The sequence below is a fragment of the Danaus plexippus genome, chromosome 20 (genome assembly GCF_018135715.1).
Source record: "Danaus plexippus chromosome 20, MEX_DaPlex, whole genome shotgun sequence".
Classification (NCBI taxonomy): domain Eukaryota; kingdom Metazoa; phylum Arthropoda; class Insecta; order Lepidoptera; family Nymphalidae; genus Danaus; species Danaus plexippus.
The window spans coordinates 1435177-1455785 of record NC_083550.1 but is presented as its reverse complement, the minus strand read 5'-3'; the positions used below and the strand labels follow the sequence as shown (position 1 = coordinate 1455785).

Below are 20609 nucleotides of genomic sequence, written 5' to 3'. Positions count from 1 at the left end.
TCCGTTTTTGTAATCTAACCGCAATGTTTAAGGAAAATTGCTATAGAACTTTTATAATGTTATTTTAAAATGGTTGAACAGTGAACATTTCTTCTCTACAAGTAACGGAGCTACAGTTAATAAGAATTTGGTAAATTGAATGACTCTTTAACAGATTTCGTGATAGAAGTCTCAAAAGGGAAAAATCAGCATCGAGAAGCTCCGAATTGGACAGTAGTCCGAACTCAGCGGGGTCAAGGTCGCATGATGGTGACCACGATGACGATGATGACAGCCTGGATATAAAGACAAAGAAGTAAGACTGAATACTACGTTATAATTATCCACTCTAATACCTTATGATAAGAACGATATTTGTTTAACTTAATTCAACAAGACAAATCTTCATTACACGTTAGTTTATTATGATAAGAATTTCGTTATAAGAACTAGAATCTTTTTCTGGGGTGTAAGAAAAGGCTTATTTTTTTCCAGAAGCAATATACAAAGATGGTACTCGTTCAGGACGAACGTACTTAACGGCGGCCCCAAAGCAAATAATACTCTGCAGCCTGCCCCCAACCAAAAGAATCCTGAAACTTACTGTAAGTTTTATGAAACATGTTTTCGTGACGTCCAAAATTATTAATTATATTTGTATTATAATTAAATCAACCTGTATTTTAATTAAGTGTCACGTCCGATGTCGTCACTGTCGTGTGGTCAGCTGCATATACTGAGGAAGCTAGCGTTACTGCGGCTGACAGCTTGTATGGAAAGATATTGTCCGTCGCATAAATCCGGTTGGAATTGGGAGCTACCTAAACTTATAAGAAAGATCAAGACGCCAGATTACAAAGGTATTTCTTAAGTTACACTGAACGCACTTGTAGGTGCATTACCTTTGATGTTTTTTCGTTATTTCTTCCAATTTAAATAAAAAAAATTACACTATATTGAGATTAGAATAAAAATAAGGCTAGTGGAAAGGATACATTATTTTAAAATTGTATTTAATTTATGTATATTGAATATTTTATTTTTAAAAATACTTTTTTGACGTCCTGATGTTCTTTGAAGTGTCAATGCTGTTACTTTATCCAAACTACATGTAAATATGATTTCGTAACATTACATTTCAGATAAGACAGTTTTCGGCGTACCTCTGACAGTATCTCTACAGAGGACGGGTCACTCTTTGCCAAAACCGATTCAATGCGCTCTTAATTGGCTGAAAAACAATGCATTAGAACAGGTACATAATATAAACTACCATAAATATATCCAAATTTGATAAAAAATTTACATTGTCATACTCCTGGAAAAAATTTGATAATTTTGAATTTTTAAAATATTTTGTCTTTATTATCTTTGTATTCCCATATTTTATTAATATTCTATGGATAGTTTGTTATATCATATCAGCTGTTAATATTATATACGATTATTACAGATGGGTATATTCAGAAAGGCGGGAGTAAAATCTCGAATAGCCAAACTGAGAGCCATGGTGGAGTCAGCGGGAGCGACTACAGCAACATTCGCCATCGAGAACATGAACACCATAGACCCAAACCAGTCTAGTTTGAACTTCGACGGCGCCCAGGCTCATGACGTAGCGGATATGGTGAAGCAGTACTTCAGAGAGCTCCCTGATGCTTTGCTGACTAACAAATTGAGTGAAACCTTCATCGCTATATTCCAACGTGAGTTGCCTTACGGAGAACCTTCACAAATTATTTCCGATATATATACCTAATACAGCCTTATGAGCGATAAAGGAGAATAATTTGTAATTTCATTTAGGTAGGATATGTTATAGTGATGTTTAGTAGGTGAAAAATAGGGGTGCTAAAAAATAATTTATTCTCAAAGTTGGCAGTGGTCGAAATAAGTTTGGGAACCCCTGACCTAATGCAATTCGTTGAAACGGTTTGTTTACAATTCCATATATTGTTGTCGAAATCCTGACTTTGGAGTTAAAGACCCTGAAGTCTTGATCGGCGTCAAACCAATCAATTATATGTTTCTCAGATGTTCCGGAGCCGCTCAGGCCAGATGCCGTTCAATGTGCATTACTGCTTCTACCCGAGGAACATCTGGAGGCCTTGCAGTCTCTACTGATTTTCTTAGCGGAGGTAATTTCCTACACTTATTTTATAGAAGTAAATTCCTTTCGAAAAACGTGACATTTAGTTCAGCCAATAATCACACGATTTACTGAGTTAGCAACCAAAGAGATTTAAAATGTTACATAAAAAAAGAATGAATGGTTTTGTGAATGAATGGTTGACAATAACAATGAATGGTTTTTAACTGTCAACGTTCTTTTTACTTTTGTGTTTGTAATAATCCCTAAAGGGCAACAAAGTCAAAATAATTCATAAATTACAAATAAAAATACATACCTATGTAATGATCCGCTGAAGCATATTTGTGGGTTCATTCTTTAAAAGGAATCCTTCTAAATGGCAGCATTTTTGCAGGTCGCGGAACACTCAACCACGAATCAAATGACGGCTTCAAATTTGGCCGTTTGTTTTGCGCCGACGCTGTTAAGACTACACCACGCGCCTCCGCAGACTGGTAGCACCAAAGAAGGAAATTCAAATAGGTAATAGGATATTATTTGTTATGTATTCATAGTAGTTAGGCTCTGTACACATAATTACTTGCTTCAATTAACAAGCAATGCCTTGTATGTATCCTATGCCTTGTTTGTTTCAAATAAATCAATCCACTACATATTTTCTAATAATTACAAGCATTGGCCAGTTTCATATGACTAATTCTTTTTTCTCTTACTACGGACAAACACTTACTGATTTTCTAATGAAATTTAAAACCGAAATTAAATTGCTTTGACAGTTTCATATTGGAAATATAATATTTAAGAGAATTTCAAGTACACGCTTCTCCATTATTTACTTAACAAACTTTTTAATGAACCATTTTTTGTGACATAACGAAACCAGTTTGAAATTATAACTATAGTTTAAAAAAATATGACACACAAACACTATGGCCTTATGGTATAATAAAAATTCAGTTCGAAACCTCTATTCATTTTAAATGACAGAAACACAATCACAATCGTATACATTGATTTTCAGAAAGCGGACATACAAATGGACAAATTTTCTATATACAATTTATCTTCAAAGCAAAAAGACAAATAAATACAGATATATTATTATATCAATGGAAAAATACAAAATTCTTCAAAATTTACATATAAAAAACGGTATCTTCTCCAGAACCCTGATAGAGAGCGCCCTTGACCAGCGCCAGATCAGCGAGTCCCGAGCAGCACACGCCTGCCTGCTGCTGCTGGTGACGCAGCACAAACAGCTGTTCCTCGCACCAGCTGATATGCTGGCCAGGTGCAAGTTCAATTACTTCGAGGAGAGCGTACCGGTGAGTTTCGTTCGTTTATTATCGAGACAGTATTCCGGCAGAGCTCCGATTAGTTTCATAGGTTTATTATATAAAGGAACATGTTTTTTAATCTGTCTCCATATCGTCTACGTTTCACAGAATTTTGTTCGAGCTTAATGGTTGTCATTACTGTTATAAGGTGTAATTAATAAGTCCTCCTCACGTCAATGGCTCCGTTAAAAATCAATTTCCACCAATCAATCAATCTCCATTCCTGATTGATTTAAAATTTGTATTTATTATTTCTCTCCAATTTCAGGTATCGCTTGAAGAGTTGGGAGCGGATTTCAATCAAGACTGGAAAGGTTTTCAGCAAGCCTGCATCAAAGCTTTACTCAAAGAAGCCAAAGAGAAGTGAGTGGTTCATAGTGAAGTTATCTCAAACTATCCATTTATCTAACAAAAGATCAATTTCAATTTTCTCTTCATAATATCCTATGTCCTATTACTTTACTAAAATTTTCATGCCTTTTTAGAGTCTGTGGCCGGTCGGGAAAGAGGTGAGAGATCGGTGTTAGAGGCATTTCCACTGAACTATCATTCTCGATGTACTTTAATCTGTTCTTTGATCAAACCTTCTTTCTACCAAAAGATGTTTTGTTACAATTATTTTAATATTCAAAAGAACAGATTATAACTGATATTATAAGATCTCACTTCATAACCATCTGTAGTCGTGTGGGTGACACTTAGATGTTTTGAATTAGAAAATTAGTTGTATGGTTGCATTCAATTAGATGATTAGCTGTTAAAATCTTAGTTAATACAATTAACATTAAGATAATAAACAATCATAATATTTACTTGTTACAAGTTTCTTAACCACAAAACTTTTATACTGAACAAGAATAACGTTTAGGCTGAAATAACTTAAATGCGTTTTTACGTGTAATTCTCAATGAGAAAAAAGGCACTTAATTTACAATTTAATATAAAAAATAATAATGAACATATATTACAAAGTGTATAAAAATGTCCATACTTAGTCGGCAATAACACAATATCTCTGCTACAATAAGAATTGCATACATTCGCGGCAACACGAAAACGCTATAACAAATTATTTATTCGGATCGCCAGAGAAGGAGCAAATTTAAGAACAAAAATTCTTCTCGATTGTATTTGATATAAGACCTGCGTCTTCCAGAACGCGCGGCTGGATGTCAGTGTCGGGAGCGGCGCCTCACGTTGAGCTGTGCTGCAAGAAAGTGGGAGACGGACATCCGTTGAGGTTGTGGAGGGCGACCACCGACGTGGAAGCACCGCCGCAGGAGGTGATGCAAAGGTTCGTGTTTGATCACGCATTTAATTACCAGTACACGCAGGCAGAGCTGTTATTCGTGTGGTTTTTTTTACGGAAAAACTAGATACAGAGTACATTTAATATTAGTCAATAAAATTGTCTATCTTTTAACATTTTAAAAAGAAGTTTGAACATGAATCGACTGTTTTATGAATGTTGGGATTTAATGCAGTTTATTGTCTAAATAATATAATATGGAGGCAGAATTTTTAAATTAACATATACCTAGTTTAAATTGGTTTAAAATACTGTATTAGTTTTTTGATGTGAAAGTGTGTGAAAATAATATTCTTTTATTATTTAATTCCAGGATACTCCGCGAGAGGCATATTTGGGACGATTCCCTTGTAAAGTGGCGCGTGGCTGAAAAGTTGGGACCTAACGCAGAAGTCTTTCAATACATCACAGCATCCAGCTTCAACTTGCCTCATAGGGACTATTGTGTGCTACGGTAAGTATTAAAGTAACCAAAACAATATCTATCCACAATATAATGCCAGTTTCGGACGAAATCAAACATTTTTTTTTGCAAGTTGACAGACAATACAATATCTCGTGCCCGATTAATCACATAAAAGAGTATCATTCGCCCCGCAAATTCATATCTACTCATTTTCCCAAACCTAACACGCTCCTTAAAAACATCAACTCATGAACACACGTTACATTGAACACAATGTAACTTTATATTGTATTTACTTGCATGTCAAAAAAAATTAAATTATACAAACAACTTCTACTGATAGTTGGTTGTATAAATATTTAATATTCTACATCAGATTAGAAACTCTTCAAAAGAATTTTCTTCGGCCCAGCGCTGCTTCAAACCGGAAATGACGACATCACTTCCAGACCCAGAAAACACAAATATGTTGTTGTTAAAAAAAATTAAAACTCGTCGTACATATAAGTTTGATTTCAATGAATACTCGCGAAAATCTTAGATCTCGTTATATATATAATTTAAATTCGATAAATATTATATAGTAACGGTTATTGCTTCCTAGATCTTGGCAGCAGGGTGGCAGCGGCGGCGGCGGTTGGTGCGCGGTGGCGGAGACGTCGGTAGCTCACGGGGCGGCGTCCGATGGAGCCCGGGGCGTCGTTCTGGCGTCGAGATACCTCGCACAGCCTGCGGGTAAAGGGCGCAGTAGACTTGTACATCTCGCCAGGGTCGATACTATGTAAGTGCTTTCTAAGAGATGATTACTATTACTAGGGCTCTTTTTAAGTGAAAAGTGGAGCAAAATAATCCCACCTGATGGTAAACAAAAATATATTCTTAGAATGTGAACGCACTATCCCAGCCGTAGTGGATAGATTGCTCACGTCACTTTCGTCGTAAAGACAAGAGCAATGTTGTCTATGCATTGTATATGTTTAAATGTTTATTTTTTTTTTTTCTATTTCGATAGAAATTAATAATCTTTTTTTTTTATAAAAAATTAGATAAACATTTTTTATTTAAATTTTAATCTTATGTGATATCAACACCTTTACAAAATATTAAAATTTTCACCCTTATGAAACATATACATTATGTTGTATACTACAGCGGAAGTGTATTTTTGCACCTATATTCATCTTAGTATATGTTAGTGTGTATATTTGTATATACATGATTTTATTAATTATCTGTTATTATTTCCAGGGGACGTACTCCGGAATGGTACAACAAATGCTATGGTCATATCTGTGCATTGTACCTGGCCAGGATTCGAGCCTCCTTCAAGCATAACACAGAAGGACCCGAATCGAATGTATGATCCAAACATTCCACTTAAGTCTCATCCAACTGGGACAGACTTAAGTTTAACTCTACCTGAACGAAGCTTGTATGGCTTCCATAATAATAATTCTGTGGATATCGTCTGTGTTGTACACCAAATGTGGTATTTAAAAATAAAAATCTCAAATATTACTTGCTAGATATGAAATAGGCATAATATTTTTGATTTCATTACTTATTAGTAATTTTTACCTACCTCCAACATTCATGTTATAATTTTTTATTTTTTTTTGTATTATAAGAAAAACATTTAACCATCAACAGATGCTAAATAAAAAAAGCACAATGCAATTGTGAAAATGAAATTAAATTAAAAAAAAGGAAGCTTTCAATGCACTGTTGTAATGGTGAAATGTGTCCTTACCTATTCGCCCACAAGGGACCTACCAAAAAGCCTGACTGCATTACGCATATTATTTAGTGTTTTAGGTTAAAAAAAAATGTATATAATATACAAAATTCGTGATTATAGATTCCCCATGGTGCATAGTGAATGTCTTACTGTAGATTTATTGATATATTATTCAAAATTGTGAGTAGTAATCTCAATGTTTGTAGATTTGAAATATTACCAAGACCTATGTAAAGTTATCATAACATATCACTAGTCATATTATTATATTCATTATTAAATTAAATAACACTTTTGTCTGTACCTGCCCTGTGTTCAGGACACAGTATTACAATATGTAAATAAAAGTTTATCCATATATACTCTGTGTACTTACCGTCAAAGTTGGCGTTTATGTGAAAATTATAATTATTGACGTATAATTCCGTGTTAAAAGTTATATAAAGTTTTAATTGTAAGAAGTCTGACTGTAAATAAGGGATAAGTATAATCATCACAATTTTATGATCTATTTATAAGTTGTATGACGTGTTTCATGATGCAAGGTTATTCGTGGATGAGAACTCATTTTTGCCTAACGCAGCCTAACCAGAGTTCCAAAGTATTCAGTTTAAAATAAAATGCAGTTTGAAACACTCATACAAAATAATTGTATTTCCAATTCTGGAAGAAATAATATGGAGCCAAATATCACAATCTTTGTAAATAATTATAAGCAATGATATTTTACGTAAATCTCAAATAATTTATGTGTTGCTAGTTACCTGTGAAATCACAATTTAATAATGCTTTGGTGCAGTTGTTGTAATAAGTGAAATTGTATTTATTTCTTCTCTTATTCATAGTACACCATTTACATAATATATTATACTAAATCTATAACTATTTAATATTTAGTTATTTCAAATTTGTGCATTATATTATTGAACACTAAGAGAAATCAATGTTGTAGATTAAAAAGATATTGGCATGTAAGGAGGTCTAATATAGTCAGTGGAGTATTGGAAAAAGAGGTTCTGTGAATGTTCATATTTTAAAATATTTAAAGTCTTTATTAATAAAATATGCTTTGAGAAAGTTTATATAGAAACCTGTATTTGCTAAAAGCCCTTTTCAACTAATAATAAAAATAATTTGATTAAAAAATATAAAAGAACTTAAATTGTTTAGTATATAACTAATTTATATTATTGTTGTTGCAAATTTTTGCAAATTAAATGTTGTTAGGAATTATGAAAAAAATACTATTTTGATAATAAATGCAATACTTTTAAACTCTCAATGTAAATGTTTAGTGCACCCGATTAAAATTATATTCCGTCATTTTGATGTTTACCAATAAATACTCCTTGTATGTTATTATGTAAATTACCTTATGTAAAATAAACTAATGCATTGTGATTTATTCTTTATGAATTATATGGACCATTATAAATATACCATGTTTTATTTTTCCTTTTTAAATGTTTCCTAAAATATTTGAGAAATTTATTTAAAAACTTGGCCTACACAATATACTAATACCAAATTCTTACAGATGAAATTGGTGTTTTGTCATACTAGCCACTTTGGTCTCAAATATATCCTCTTTGGTTACAAAATCCAGTTTCAAATTTATACAGCTATTTACTCATGCATTTGTTTTTCAAAACTGTAATCCATAGGTATTTCTATCTTTTTTTATTTCCTAATGTCACCCTTATATAATAGACTTCAATTTTATAGCTGTACTATGAATATCTAGCATTTCACTTGATGATATGAATACTTTTGATAGAGTCTACCATAATAGCTTTTTTGTAAGCATTCTAGCTATGGCAGGCCCAATGGTTTAATATTTTATCGCCATCAAAAACAAAGGGTATTTTTTAACCGCCAAATGAGATCTGTTCACTCCAACTCCAACTTTTCTGAATACAGCCAGTAACCTTCAGTAATTGAATATTGCGATGACTTCGAACCCTAACCTCGGGCAGATCATCAGAGCACTCAATTATCCGTCCAAGGAAACTTGGTGACCTTACCAAGATACAGAAGTACTTAACTTTTATCCTATATACTTTTTAACTTTTTATCCGTCTCTACTTTTAATTTTCTCAACTTTTAAATTTCGACTTGTCTGTAGCTGATAGTTGTAGTTACTGGCTTTGACAGCTGGGAAGGGTCTGTTGTTCGACGGCACCGATTCGTTAAATACGTGCTTAACGGGCCCCTGGAGGTACGCCCGTCCCAAGGGATTCTCTAAAAAGCCGAACCTCTTTTTTAGGTTGTCGTCGGAAGGAGGGGCGGGGAGGAATTCGGGGATGGGACTGCATGAAGCGCTCCAACGGCAGAAAGACGGAGTGTCGTACGTGAATTGGGACCTCGTCTACGCCGGCGAAGTGTCTGTTGTTAGGGTTTGCTATGAGGGCTATCATGGCTGTGGTGTCGTCGTTGGAGTTTTGTCGTCAGAGTCCAAGAGGACGTCTTTATGACGCCTCTTATCTATTGGGGATTACTAGTACTGCCATCACATTCAGGAAAGTGCTGCCGAATGTCCTGCAATAAGGCTTATCGGTAACAACGATTTGGTTAAATCTAATTAATCAGTCTTGAACACAAAAAGTCTTGAAAGTGCGTACAAGAATTGTATGATATAATTAGGTTCTAAATCTCCTTTTTATCAAGGGACAACCAGACGTAAGGCTAGCTTCCATTGTGTTGGTGTAGATTTTACTCTTATATGAACGAAGCGATACACTTCCTCTTTTCTCAAGCGTACAACAGAGGATTTATAAAATAGGTTGGATGGGTTTGTGTACTTAAAATTTTAAGTCTTCGAGGAAAGAGTAAATAAGTTATTGAGCTGTATAGTGAACTTACCATTAAAGACTATTTCTCTATTTATCGTCAGATGAGAAGATTATCAGAAACTATTCAATTATTATTTAAATATAAACCCACAAAATAGATAATTAAAATTAGACATGACAATATTTTTTTCTAAATAAGAATATAACAAAATATTCTTTTATTATTACTATTTTCATATAACTAATGTTTTGTTTGTTTATCGGAGCGTCAAAGCTGAGTACGGAAATCCTAATAAATTGCAAACATGAAACAAGTATAGGTAACATTGAATTGGCGCAAATTGAGAGTTGTTGACACTTGACAGTTGACTGTTGAAAACTACAGTCGGTAATCGGTATTCTCGCGTGTTGGTCGTAGGATGTCTAATGACATTTAAAGTTAACTATTAGCGATGGAACCTATAATATTGAGTTGGAAATTGTTTTCTTAGAATAAGTTAATTCAAGTAATGAATATACCCACAATGAAACATACGTAAATAAAATGACAAAGTGAGTTAATAATAGTAATAAATTCTAGCCCGTGGTGTTTTCCTTTTGCTTTCTCTGAATTTGTCTTTATAATTCGGAAAATTTCAAACCCGATACTCGGAAAGGTTTGCGCTATAAAATAATTGGAAATGGAAAATAAAGAAGCAGAAACTGATTGCACCGAATCCAAGATGAGTAAAGCAGTCGAACAAAAGGTTGAAGAAATGGTGAGAAAAGAACCCATCTGGATTTTCGGTTATGGATCTTTGTGCTGGAATCCTGGCTTTGGCTACCAACAGTCAGTTATCGGATATATAACAGGATTTTCTAGAAGATTTTGGCAAGGAAACACTACACATCGCGGCACTGATGCCAAGGTTATTATGATTGTATTATTAGTAATAACTTAATAATATTTCTGACTAAACGTCGCTTTTTTGACACAGTAAATTCCTCTGTATTATTTCATTTAGTTATTAATGAAATAATACGATAATAAAACACATTTATTTTAAAGCCATCTCAACCAATGCTGATGCAACATGTGACACGACTTTCACCTTGCGGAATATAAAGATTCAATGAATATTTTTTAAAGAAAAATTAATTTGGTAATTAAATTATTATTTTATTAATATTACCAATATAATGAGATCTAAGACTTCCGCGAGCATTCATTCAAATGAAACTAATATTTTTCGGATAACTACGCGTATTTTATTATTTTATAGAGTATGTAGTTTTTAAAATAATGAAATATGCCTAGCAATCCGAAAAATATAAGTTTCATTTAAGCATTACCAATATTCCTAATATATACATTGTCAATATCTTGACAAAATATATAAAAAATGGTTAAAAAAAAATTGGTTATTCAACTTCGATATGATTTAGAATTTCATAAGGTCGAGTTAAAATCATTCCAATTACTTTGATATTATTTACAAATGTAATTTCAATATTATGTTAAACATTAATATCAATGTTTGGAAAACTAACTTATCATAAAAAATGTTCTGAGCCAAAATATTTGTATTTATAATCTGCATGTCAAGGTGATGTCAATTCATTATCTATTATTAATTACATATGTGTAATTTTATAATTTTTAATATCATTTTTCATCAAAGGCAGTTATTTTCATCAAAAACCCGGTTACATCATCCTCCATATGTAACAGATGAATAAATTTGCTTCTACAAGAAGATAATTATGACTAATATATTTAAAAAAAGAATACTTAGTTTTTTTTAATACAATTTTTTTTTTTTCTTGAAAAGCAACAGTCACAATAAAACAAATCAGACTGCTTGTAAAATGTTGCAATTATTAAAACATTATTTATTAAACTTGACAACAACAAATTGTATATTCGAGCTTATTTAAAAATTTCAAACCTATTTTGGCTAGTTTTTTATAATGATATAATTGTAGTGTAAATTGTATGATCAATGTACTCGTTTATATAATTTAATATAATTATTCTTGTTAACAAACAATAAGTCTTGTTTTTTAATTTATAATTAGAACAGAAAATTCTTTGTTACAGCCGGGGAGAGTTGCAACTCTTGTTGAAGATAAAGAGGTATGACATACACTCATAAAAATATAACAAAATATTAACATTAACAATGGATAATAAAATATATAATGGAAAGTACCGGAGCGTAAATAACATTACAATAGAGTTATATATTGTTATAATTTAATACCTTTTGTATTAAAAAGGTTTTATTTCATTCTATATATATTGAAAATAATTACGAAATTATTAAACAGTTTTAACAAACGTGTCATAAGCCTTTGTTAACTATCACTCAAATGAGCAATGGGACGAGATAAACATAAAAAATATATGTATGTTAGTGTAATTAATAATTTAAATATTATTTTAAATTCTCTTAAAGAGCTCCGAATACAAACGTTGATAACGAAGTCAAATTCTTAAATACGGCGTATTTTAAAATACAATTTTATTCTGTATGTATAGTTTATGAAGCGCTTTAAAAGCGCTGTACTTATTACTTACGCTGTACTCACTACTCACTTACGTGTACTTACTTCGATATATACTAAGATTTATTAATGAAAATATTTAAAACTATGCGTTTTTAGTTTGATAACTCCTACTAAGGACACTTAACTGAATACGATACAAAACAATTGACTTTAGAAACAGAATATTTAGTGAAAGTTTTTTTAAATTCGTGTAGTGTTTTGAAATGACTTCCTAACAGGAAGTTTGCAACTACATGTTACTGTTACTACTTACTTTTTTAATTTTTTTTTCATCTATAATAATCAGTCCAACTGTAATGACGTGGATTATATTCCTCTCATTTCACACTCTCTCTCTCTCTCGCTCTCTCCTTCACTCGTAATAATTAGCGCTCCTTATATCTCATAATAATTGCTATATATTTTGTTAATCCCTAGTTAATATTAGACGAGGAAATCGACAACTAATAAGGTTTTATCAGGACTGAATCACAACTGATTCGGTCAATTCTTTGCAAAATAAATTTCAAGTAAGCCTCAAATATTATAAAGAGAGGAAATTTTTATTATTCAAATAAAATAACACACGTGTTAGGTCGATAATATAGTTTTGTGCCCACGGTTTTCCTATAACTGCGTTCACGGTTTGCCGAGTTTTTACTATTAATAAACATATTATATGCAAAAAGTTTATATAGACATTCTTAAAGAAAATAAAAAACAAAGTATTTATATGTAATTAATAATATTGAAATTAAAATAATCAACAGTATTTTTGATATAACAATATTAAATTCTTGAAACACATATACGTAGAGGTCGTTAAATACATTTTCTTCGCAGGACTAACAAATGAAAGATCGCGATAACCGATAACAATTGCATCCGGCTATTTGACCATTTGAAATTGTATTTGTTAACATGTCTGTACTGAGCGCACTGTGCACTATATAGAGTCGTATAAATAAAAGTGAGAAAAAAAGGAAAATAATTCAAGAAAGTTCTTTCTCAGAGATAATTTTTTTGCAATTTTTTTTTTTACCAAAAAAGCGTGATAGTCGTTAAAGAGGTTATTAATGTAACACATGCCGGATTACGAACAATTAAAACGATCGTAAAACACATTATTGTTTTTAATGGTTGTATTAATTAATGTTATATATGTAATTATAATTAACGAGATGAAAATGACGACAGTTCAGTATTCGTTTCATAAAAAGGTATCTTGAACATAAAATCTATTGAGATTTGATGCATTTGCGTTACAAAATTTGCAGAGCTTTTTATTCGTTCAAAAGAACATGTTTTCCAAAATTTTACTGCAAACCTAAATCTATTCTTTAAACCTAAATTTATAAAAGTTAAAATCATTTAAATATGTCACATTAGTAACATCTTTTTTTTCATAGCATTGAGGCAATCCATTTCTTTATAACCTATACCCGTTAATAATTTTGTACCAATTAGATCTTATATTTTAAATCTTTGATCTCAACAATTATAGAGGAGGTAAATCTATGTCTAAGAATAGATTTGATTCTATAAGATATGGTTTAGACTGTAATCTATTGAAAATGTTAGAGAACAAGTTATCATTATATAACTATGTTTTATTTAGTTTCTTTGATATTCCTATTAAAATCTATATATAATATTAAATATAATACATACATTTAATCGCTATCACAAAACAAAACTACGTTATCACAAAACAAAGCATTCAAACAAACAGCATTGAGTACTTCACAGTCCACTTGATACAAATTGATCATAAAAAATAAGTTTAATATCAAATCCCTCTGCAAATAAAAATATCACCAAATAAACATTCACAGAGCTTCGCTGATAATGTTATTATTTACATACATTACGATAATTCCGTCGTGATTTTTAATGCGTGGTGTATTTAAATATTTGATAAGTTCCGATCGATATTTCATTACGTGTGCTTATAAAGACTAAGTGTGGTCTTTGTTCCCATAACACTATGATTGTTTCAAAACAGTTCCTAGCTTATGATATCATTTATAACAATAGTTGTTGAGTATTGTCTTCAAACTGATTGAACTGTTATTATTTGTGTGAATGATCCGCCTATGTGCGACTGGTCAATAGCCCAGAGACCTGTATCGATTAGACAAGACACAAACGACACCGACTTTCGCGTTCATTGTTATTATCCCAAGTTTACTTCGTTGAATTTGTACGTAAAAATAACAGTTCTCCTTAAATAAATCTTTGCAAAAAGTAGATCATTGAATGAGAAATGAGACACGATATAAAATCGTGCTAAGCAACATATATAAACAGTTTTAAATTTACTGAAAATCTGTTTTCTTTAAAGCACTATAAAGCAGTCATTAGGTTACACAATCAATTGTTCGTTACGGATCTTTGTGTTGCTTCTAAGAGCTTTTTTATGTCTCTATTTTAGTCTTTAGAAGTTACTGAAATATACAAGACAAGGAACGTGGGTTTAAAGGCTCTATGACATTGTTTTTAAAGCGTATATTTTCTAGAGGAATATAAAAGTGTACCAATAAGTTCATTGAACGAACTAAGAAATGAAACGCAACGTATCTTTACTTCCGTAAATACAGATAAAATAACTCGAGAGACAACATATAATTAAATTAAATCGTGCCTAAGAGAATAAAATCTTTATTTCGATGCTATTTCCATATTTTTTAAACGATAATAATGGCTTGAGGCTAACTATAAACAGATAGTTCACAAACACGTTGCATAGCGTCACACCTTTGACGTGTCCCTTATTCAAGCGTGCATTGCTTGCGAACGCACCCCTTGGTTAAATTTTCTTTGCTGTTTGCTTTGATGATTAAGCATGATTAAGCAAGGAAGCGTAGTACTCTTTCTACTCTTTTATTTGTAAAATATATCTTCCGTTGTATATTATAAAACATCTGCACTGATATCTCTAGCTTAGGACTCGGTTCATTACTATAACCCTGGTATCATCTCTAGTCTAAAGTCTTGTTCTCCTATTCTCCAGAAATTTAATATAAGTAATATTATAAGTATGTACTTGTGAATGAAGAATTAATTTATTGCAAGCCATTTCTTTGTGCCAATATGATCTTATTAAGACTACTAATATATTAGCTTTGATGCAAAGCCTAAATATGTAATCGAATTACTGTCTTGTAAACTACATAATACTTTTTTGTCATGATAAGACCACACATAGACAAAACATATTTTTCTAGATAGTCCTTGTATGGTAAAATTCTTTATGTCCAAATGAATCTTTCATGTTTAATGTTTTTTTTTACTGTTTTATCAAATTTTAAAACTGATTGATTGTCTTTATACAATTAACAACTTTAAGCACTAGTATGCTTTTGAAAATTCTCTTTTCTTGATCCAGACTGTTATTAATATTATATATATATTAAATTTACTAAACGGTTATTCTCTAGCAATGCAATATATACGAGTAGTAATATCTCCTAAGTTATTGATAAAAATATATCACACACTTAAAATAAATTATCATAATTCAGTAATAAAAAAAATCTTTATTCGATCTTCCTCGTGAAATGTTTAATAACAATAATAATAAAGAATAAACGGAGGTGTTTACGTATTATTTGACGTCATCACGATTTATATCAGGTGGAGGTATTTACTTGGTCGCTTTGTTATCGTTAAATAGAGAAATGTATAGGTAAAGTCCAGATTTATAAAACCTTTTAAATCTATATTGTCATATCATGTAAGAATAATAATATAATAAAGATTTTTTATTCACTCTTGAAACCATCACCAAAAATAATATTAAGGAGTACAAAAGTTAAAATTATCACTTTAGGATTGCAGCTAAGAGTGCATGCTCTTGCTCAGCTCAGTTGGTAGCTGCTCTTCAGTTGTCCCTAGTACGAATGCTGACACACAAAAATTTATACCTCTTAAGTCACCATTTTAATGACAAAGTTATTAATACTTTTTCTTAGAAAATCTCATCTATTTGGATGCACCTTATTATAAGGTGTGTATTGTAGTGTATTATACGGTGTGTATTGTAGTGTATTTTAAGGTGTGTGTACTGATTGTCACTATAAAATGACTATAACGCGTGCGCTGTTTTTGTGAACAGGGTCAGGGCGAGTGTAAACATCCGAAATAAAATAATCACGTGTGGGCGGAACCGTTTGTTTGTTTTGATGAAATAATTAACCCCCTTTAATGAGACTTTGATAACAGTTCAGACACATGTTAAGAAGACGTCAGTGTTTTGTTGAACAGAAATTAAAAACAATATATACATATAAAGATATATTTGTTCAAGTATGTTAATTTATTCTCTAATTTAATTTAATTTATTCTCTGTTTCTTTTTTGTTTTTCTTTAAAATAAATCAAAAATCTTTTTATACCTATAAACCATTATCTCAAACTGTAACATAAACAAATGCTTTCGTATAACGACACAATTTAATATATTCTAAGAACCAATGTGTGTCAATGATGTGAAAAACTCGTAAAAAATATATCTTAATATAGATTGGGCATCGTTCCATCTTATACTGCGCGTATTTGAAAATCTAAAATATTTTTAAAATAAGTTTCACAGGAAAATAAAAATGTTACCTATAATCTGTTCATAAACACACGAAAATAAAAAAAAATAACATTCAGGTCAAAGACGTAAATGATAAAACTTGTGACGTCATTTTGATCACTTGCAGAATAACTTATCATGACTTCTGTTTTAACGAAAATAATATTAAAAAAAAATATAATTATCTTATAGTGAGAGCAAAACTTTGTAAATTCATTTGATCAGAGTCCAGAGGAATTAAAATCAGATATATAAGTTATGAAATTTATTCGTCGTATTGCTTATTAAGAATTATAATAATAAGTCCGCGCAACCTTAATAGTTTTCCCAATCAAGTTATTTGTCTCCTCTTTTTGCCAAATGTATTACAATCACATATTAAACTCAAGATGCATTAATGTAGACGACTCCGAGCGATAATTCTAATAAATACTGTGACTAAATCTTACATATCCATCTCATCTGCCCGTGATCGCGGTTGGCGCAAAGCACCGAAACGTCGGTAGTATGTAGTTCTAAAATAATAAGAAACGACTAGTAATCCGAAAAAAATAGTTTTTATTTATGTAAATGGGTATTCGTGAAAGTTTTATCACATGCATTATTAATTCAGTAATTAATTAAGTTTTCTGCGTAAGAACAAGGCCGATTGACTACAAAAATAAAATAAAATTACTGAAAATCTCTACAGATGATTACATTTAACAATAAAAAATTTACTCCGTATATGTCATCATTATATAATATCTATTTGTGGATGTTCGTTGAGCTTTCGCGAAAAAACTACTTAACAGAATTTGATAAAACTACAGTAACTTTAGCTTAGACGTAAGAATAACGCTTAGAAAATAATTTTTGTCGGAATCCCGTGCAATTCCTTCAGGGTCAGGGCTTAACAGATGTATTGTCTATGACGTCATAGATGTATAGATCTAGCTGCCGGTTGAGAACTATATCTATTTCTCTGAGCTCATTCCGATGTCCGACGAGGTCTCGGGCTAAAACTAGTATATAACATTGATGGCTCAAACTGCACATGTCACTTGAAGGTCGAAGACATCTTGGTTATTGATTCGTATTAGTTAGTTATTTAATAAAATGTTATATATAACTATACATTATTACAATGTTATTTTCTATTGTTTAAAAATTGTAACAATAGAAAATGTTTCATGCATTCAGCTACAAATTACCTTTCACTAGCTATGCTTAACATCAAATCCCTTGACATACACTATTGTTATCAGCTTAGAAAACTCTTGATTCAAATAAAAATGAATCTTATAGTTAACTTAACTAATACTACTTTTATGATTAATAATGTTTGAAATCCAACAATAGATTAAAACAGAGTTATCGAGAACAAATAAATTTATCAAACACATTTATCGTACGGAAATAAATTCACTACTGAACCGCTTTTACGGATATTATTTCAAATTGACACACATTTGGTGTTATTGGGGTTATTTAATTTTCTTGGTCAAGATACAATTGCTTGCCCCGAACGGACCTCTGGCCTGACTTGAAGGGAAATCGCGCATGATAACCGGGGCATGCCAACAAAGCGTGCTTAAACATCAATTAAATTAACGCAGAAAATTAAAAATTACTCGAAAACAGATCGAATAATATTATCATATTAAAGTACATATTTTTGAAGAGACCATAGTTGGATAAACAAGGCAATGCTGCGTTATTCCTTTATAATAACTCTCTCATATATTTATTATTAAATCCCAATAAGAAACATTATTTAAATCTAGTATCACGTATTGACAAGACAAATTTACATTACAGATAAGTGGAGAGTTTTATTTTTATATACTGTTATCGTTGTTCCAAAGTGAAATATCTGCTTCGAACCGGATGAGGTCAAGCGATTATTTATGGATTTTCATACATTTCCCGCTTAAAATACCAAATTAACAGGAAATACTTTCAGTTATAAGCAATAATTCTTATATTATTATTACTAAAGCAGTCCAGATCTTAGTTATACTACTTTTCTAGTGACGTTTATCAATACTATATCTATATGTAAATAGAATTATGTTGATAATTTACATACACGTGTAAGAATGTGTGTCAAGCTATGTATGAAGCATTGACATTGAACGCCCACGCTTCTAAGAGCGTTAATAAACACCCTACAACTTGACCGTCTTATCTCTTACTTAACAACTCCACTAAGAAATCTACTGAGAAACATTTATATACAAAAATAAGGGAAATTTTAACTACCGTCAAATTCTTTGTTATTTTTTTCTTCTCTTCCACGAAGTAAACGTGCCAACGGCTGTAGTAATTTCGTCACTTTACATTTCTCAAGTACGTTGCAATCTTCGATCAAAATTTACGAAACGGTTGAAAATAATATTAAAAAATATTTATTGGACTGAGAAACGAAATCATTGTAACAGATTTTTGGAAAAAAACCTTGAAAATTTCATTGTTTTGATAGCCAAACAAATCTTTTATTATTATTTATTTCCTTCGCAGGGAATCACGTGGGGAAAAGCCTTCCTAATATCTCCGGATGACAAAGCAGCGCTTCCATATTTATCGACGAGAGAGTGCAAACTCGGCGGTTACAGAGTTTACTCAGTGAACTTCCATTCCAGATCAATAAGTCTACCTTCTAGCTCGTCAAGCACTGATACAAAAACCGCCCTCCTTTACATAGCTGTTCCAGAGAACAAGCATTGGCTGGGTTCGGCTCCCTTACCAGATATCGCCAAACAGATCCTCGAATGCCACGGCTCTTCAGGCTCGAACGTAGAATATCTCCTCAGGTTAGCTGATTTCATGAGAATGGAGGTCCCTGAAGCTTTGGACGAACATCTTTTCTCTTTGGAGAGGTTAGTATGGAAGTTTGCTGCGGATATGAAAATCTGCTTGAGGTCGTTGATGGGTGATGAAAAGAAGGACGACGTAAAACCGGAAGTGAAAGCTCCAAGCTTCCAATTCGCGTCGCGGATACCAGATAAGAAATTACGTTGTGTCAACATGTGATGTGAGCCGCTCACCTGGATGACGAATCGTTATTGTGTTATATAAAGCTTTAATAATCAAAAGTTCTACACGAGTCGCGTGTTCAGTGATTGTGATAACGCTCATGTAATATTGTATAAAAAATGTAATGTCTATAACCATTGTTCCTCATATAGGTTAAAAAAAAACTTACCTGTTATGATAGAAACTGATAACAAATAACAATACAACGGATGCATTCACTTAAACATCCCATAGTTTAATTTTTTATTTTTTTGAACGCTACTTTAGTGTAACAAATCGTCAATCGAATCGGTATCGATTAATAATCGATTCGATTTGACTTGATGAATTCATCGCAGAGAAATAAACAAAAATAATAATAAAACAATATTAAAGTTGTATAGATTAATTAAACATTTTAAACGCTGGCGTTTTTAATGTTTGGTTATATTAATATGTAATTTTAATTTTCATGTAAATGTAAAAAAAAAATCTTCGTAATAACATATTATGACCAAAAATATTTAAAGTATTATGGACCATGTATGACTAGGATTAAGTTGATTTATTTATTATTTGACGATAATTTGAAAATAAATACATATTAATAAAGAATTTGTATAGAATGATTTTTTAAGTGATATTCGTATTAAATAAACAGTAATATTAAATAAAGAAATTAATACAACAATAAATTAGTGTTTTTTTTTTTATTATCGGTATGAAATGTCACACAATTTGAAGATTAATATTTTTCACTTAAAATATATAAAATATTTTGTTGATCTATTCTTAGGTGTAATTTAACACAAAATTGTGAAAAAATGTATTCGCAATTGTCAAAACTAT

The 20609-nt window shown here is 31.4% G+C and overlaps 2 protein-coding genes across 5 annotated transcripts in view; both read left to right on the top strand.

Moving 5' to 3' along the window:
* Positions 1 to 8296, top strand: part of LOC116773836 (rho GTPase-activating protein 7) — a 137091-nt gene extending 128795 nt beyond the window's left edge. For 3 of the 4 annotated variants that reach the window (XM_032666355.2, XM_061523702.1, XM_032666357.2), the window contains exons 8-20: positions 155 to 295; positions 475 to 584; positions 672 to 839; positions 1122 to 1234; positions 1433 to 1685; positions 2014 to 2117; positions 2466 to 2593; positions 3237 to 3396; positions 3677 to 3771; positions 4565 to 4702; positions 5031 to 5171; positions 5728 to 5904; positions 6372 to 8296. In XM_032666355.2, coding sequence (XP_032522246.1) covers positions 155 to 295; positions 475 to 584; positions 672 to 839; positions 1122 to 1234; positions 1433 to 1685; positions 2014 to 2117; positions 2466 to 2593; positions 3237 to 3396; positions 3677 to 3771; positions 4565 to 4702; positions 5031 to 5171; positions 5728 to 5904; positions 6372 to 6486 — 1843 coding nt within the window. In that variant the 3' untranslated portion in view covers positions 6487 to 8296. Of the gene's footprint in view, positions 1 to 154; positions 296 to 474; positions 585 to 671; positions 840 to 1121; positions 1235 to 1432; positions 1686 to 2013; positions 2118 to 2465; positions 2594 to 3236; positions 3397 to 3676; positions 3772 to 3893; positions 4301 to 4564; positions 4703 to 5030; positions 5172 to 5727; positions 5905 to 6371 lie in introns of those variants that run through there. The other variant, XM_061523703.1, reaches the window with a different exon arrangement.
* A 1710-nt stretch (positions 8297 to 10006) lies between these two features.
* Positions 10007 to 20455, top strand: LOC116773965 (putative glutathione-specific gamma-glutamylcyclotransferase 2). The gene is made up of 3 exons (XM_032666563.2): positions 10007 to 10561; positions 11734 to 11769; positions 19266 to 20455. The coding sequence occupies exons 1-3, from the start codon at positions 10334 to 10336 to the stop codon at positions 19776 to 19778; spliced, it is 777 nt and encodes a 258-aa protein (XP_032522454.2). The 5' UTR covers positions 10007 to 10333; the 3' UTR covers positions 19779 to 20455.
* The last annotated feature ends 154 nt before the right edge of the window (positions 20456 to 20609 follow it).

Bases quoted from the DNA above. Each gene is read 5' to 3' on its own strand.
- LOC116773965 (XM_032666563.2), top strand. From the start codon at position 10,334: ATGGAAAATAAAGAAGCAGAAACTGATTGCACCGAATCCAAGATGAGT. The intron at 10,562-11,733 runs GTTATTATGATT...TCTTTGTTACAG, and splicing joins ATCGCGGCACTGATGCCAAG to CCGGGGAGAGTTGCAACTCT. The intron at 11,770-19,265 runs GTATGACATACA...TTTCCTTCGCAG, and splicing joins CTCTTGTTGAAGATAAAGAG to GGAATCACGTGGGGAAAAGC.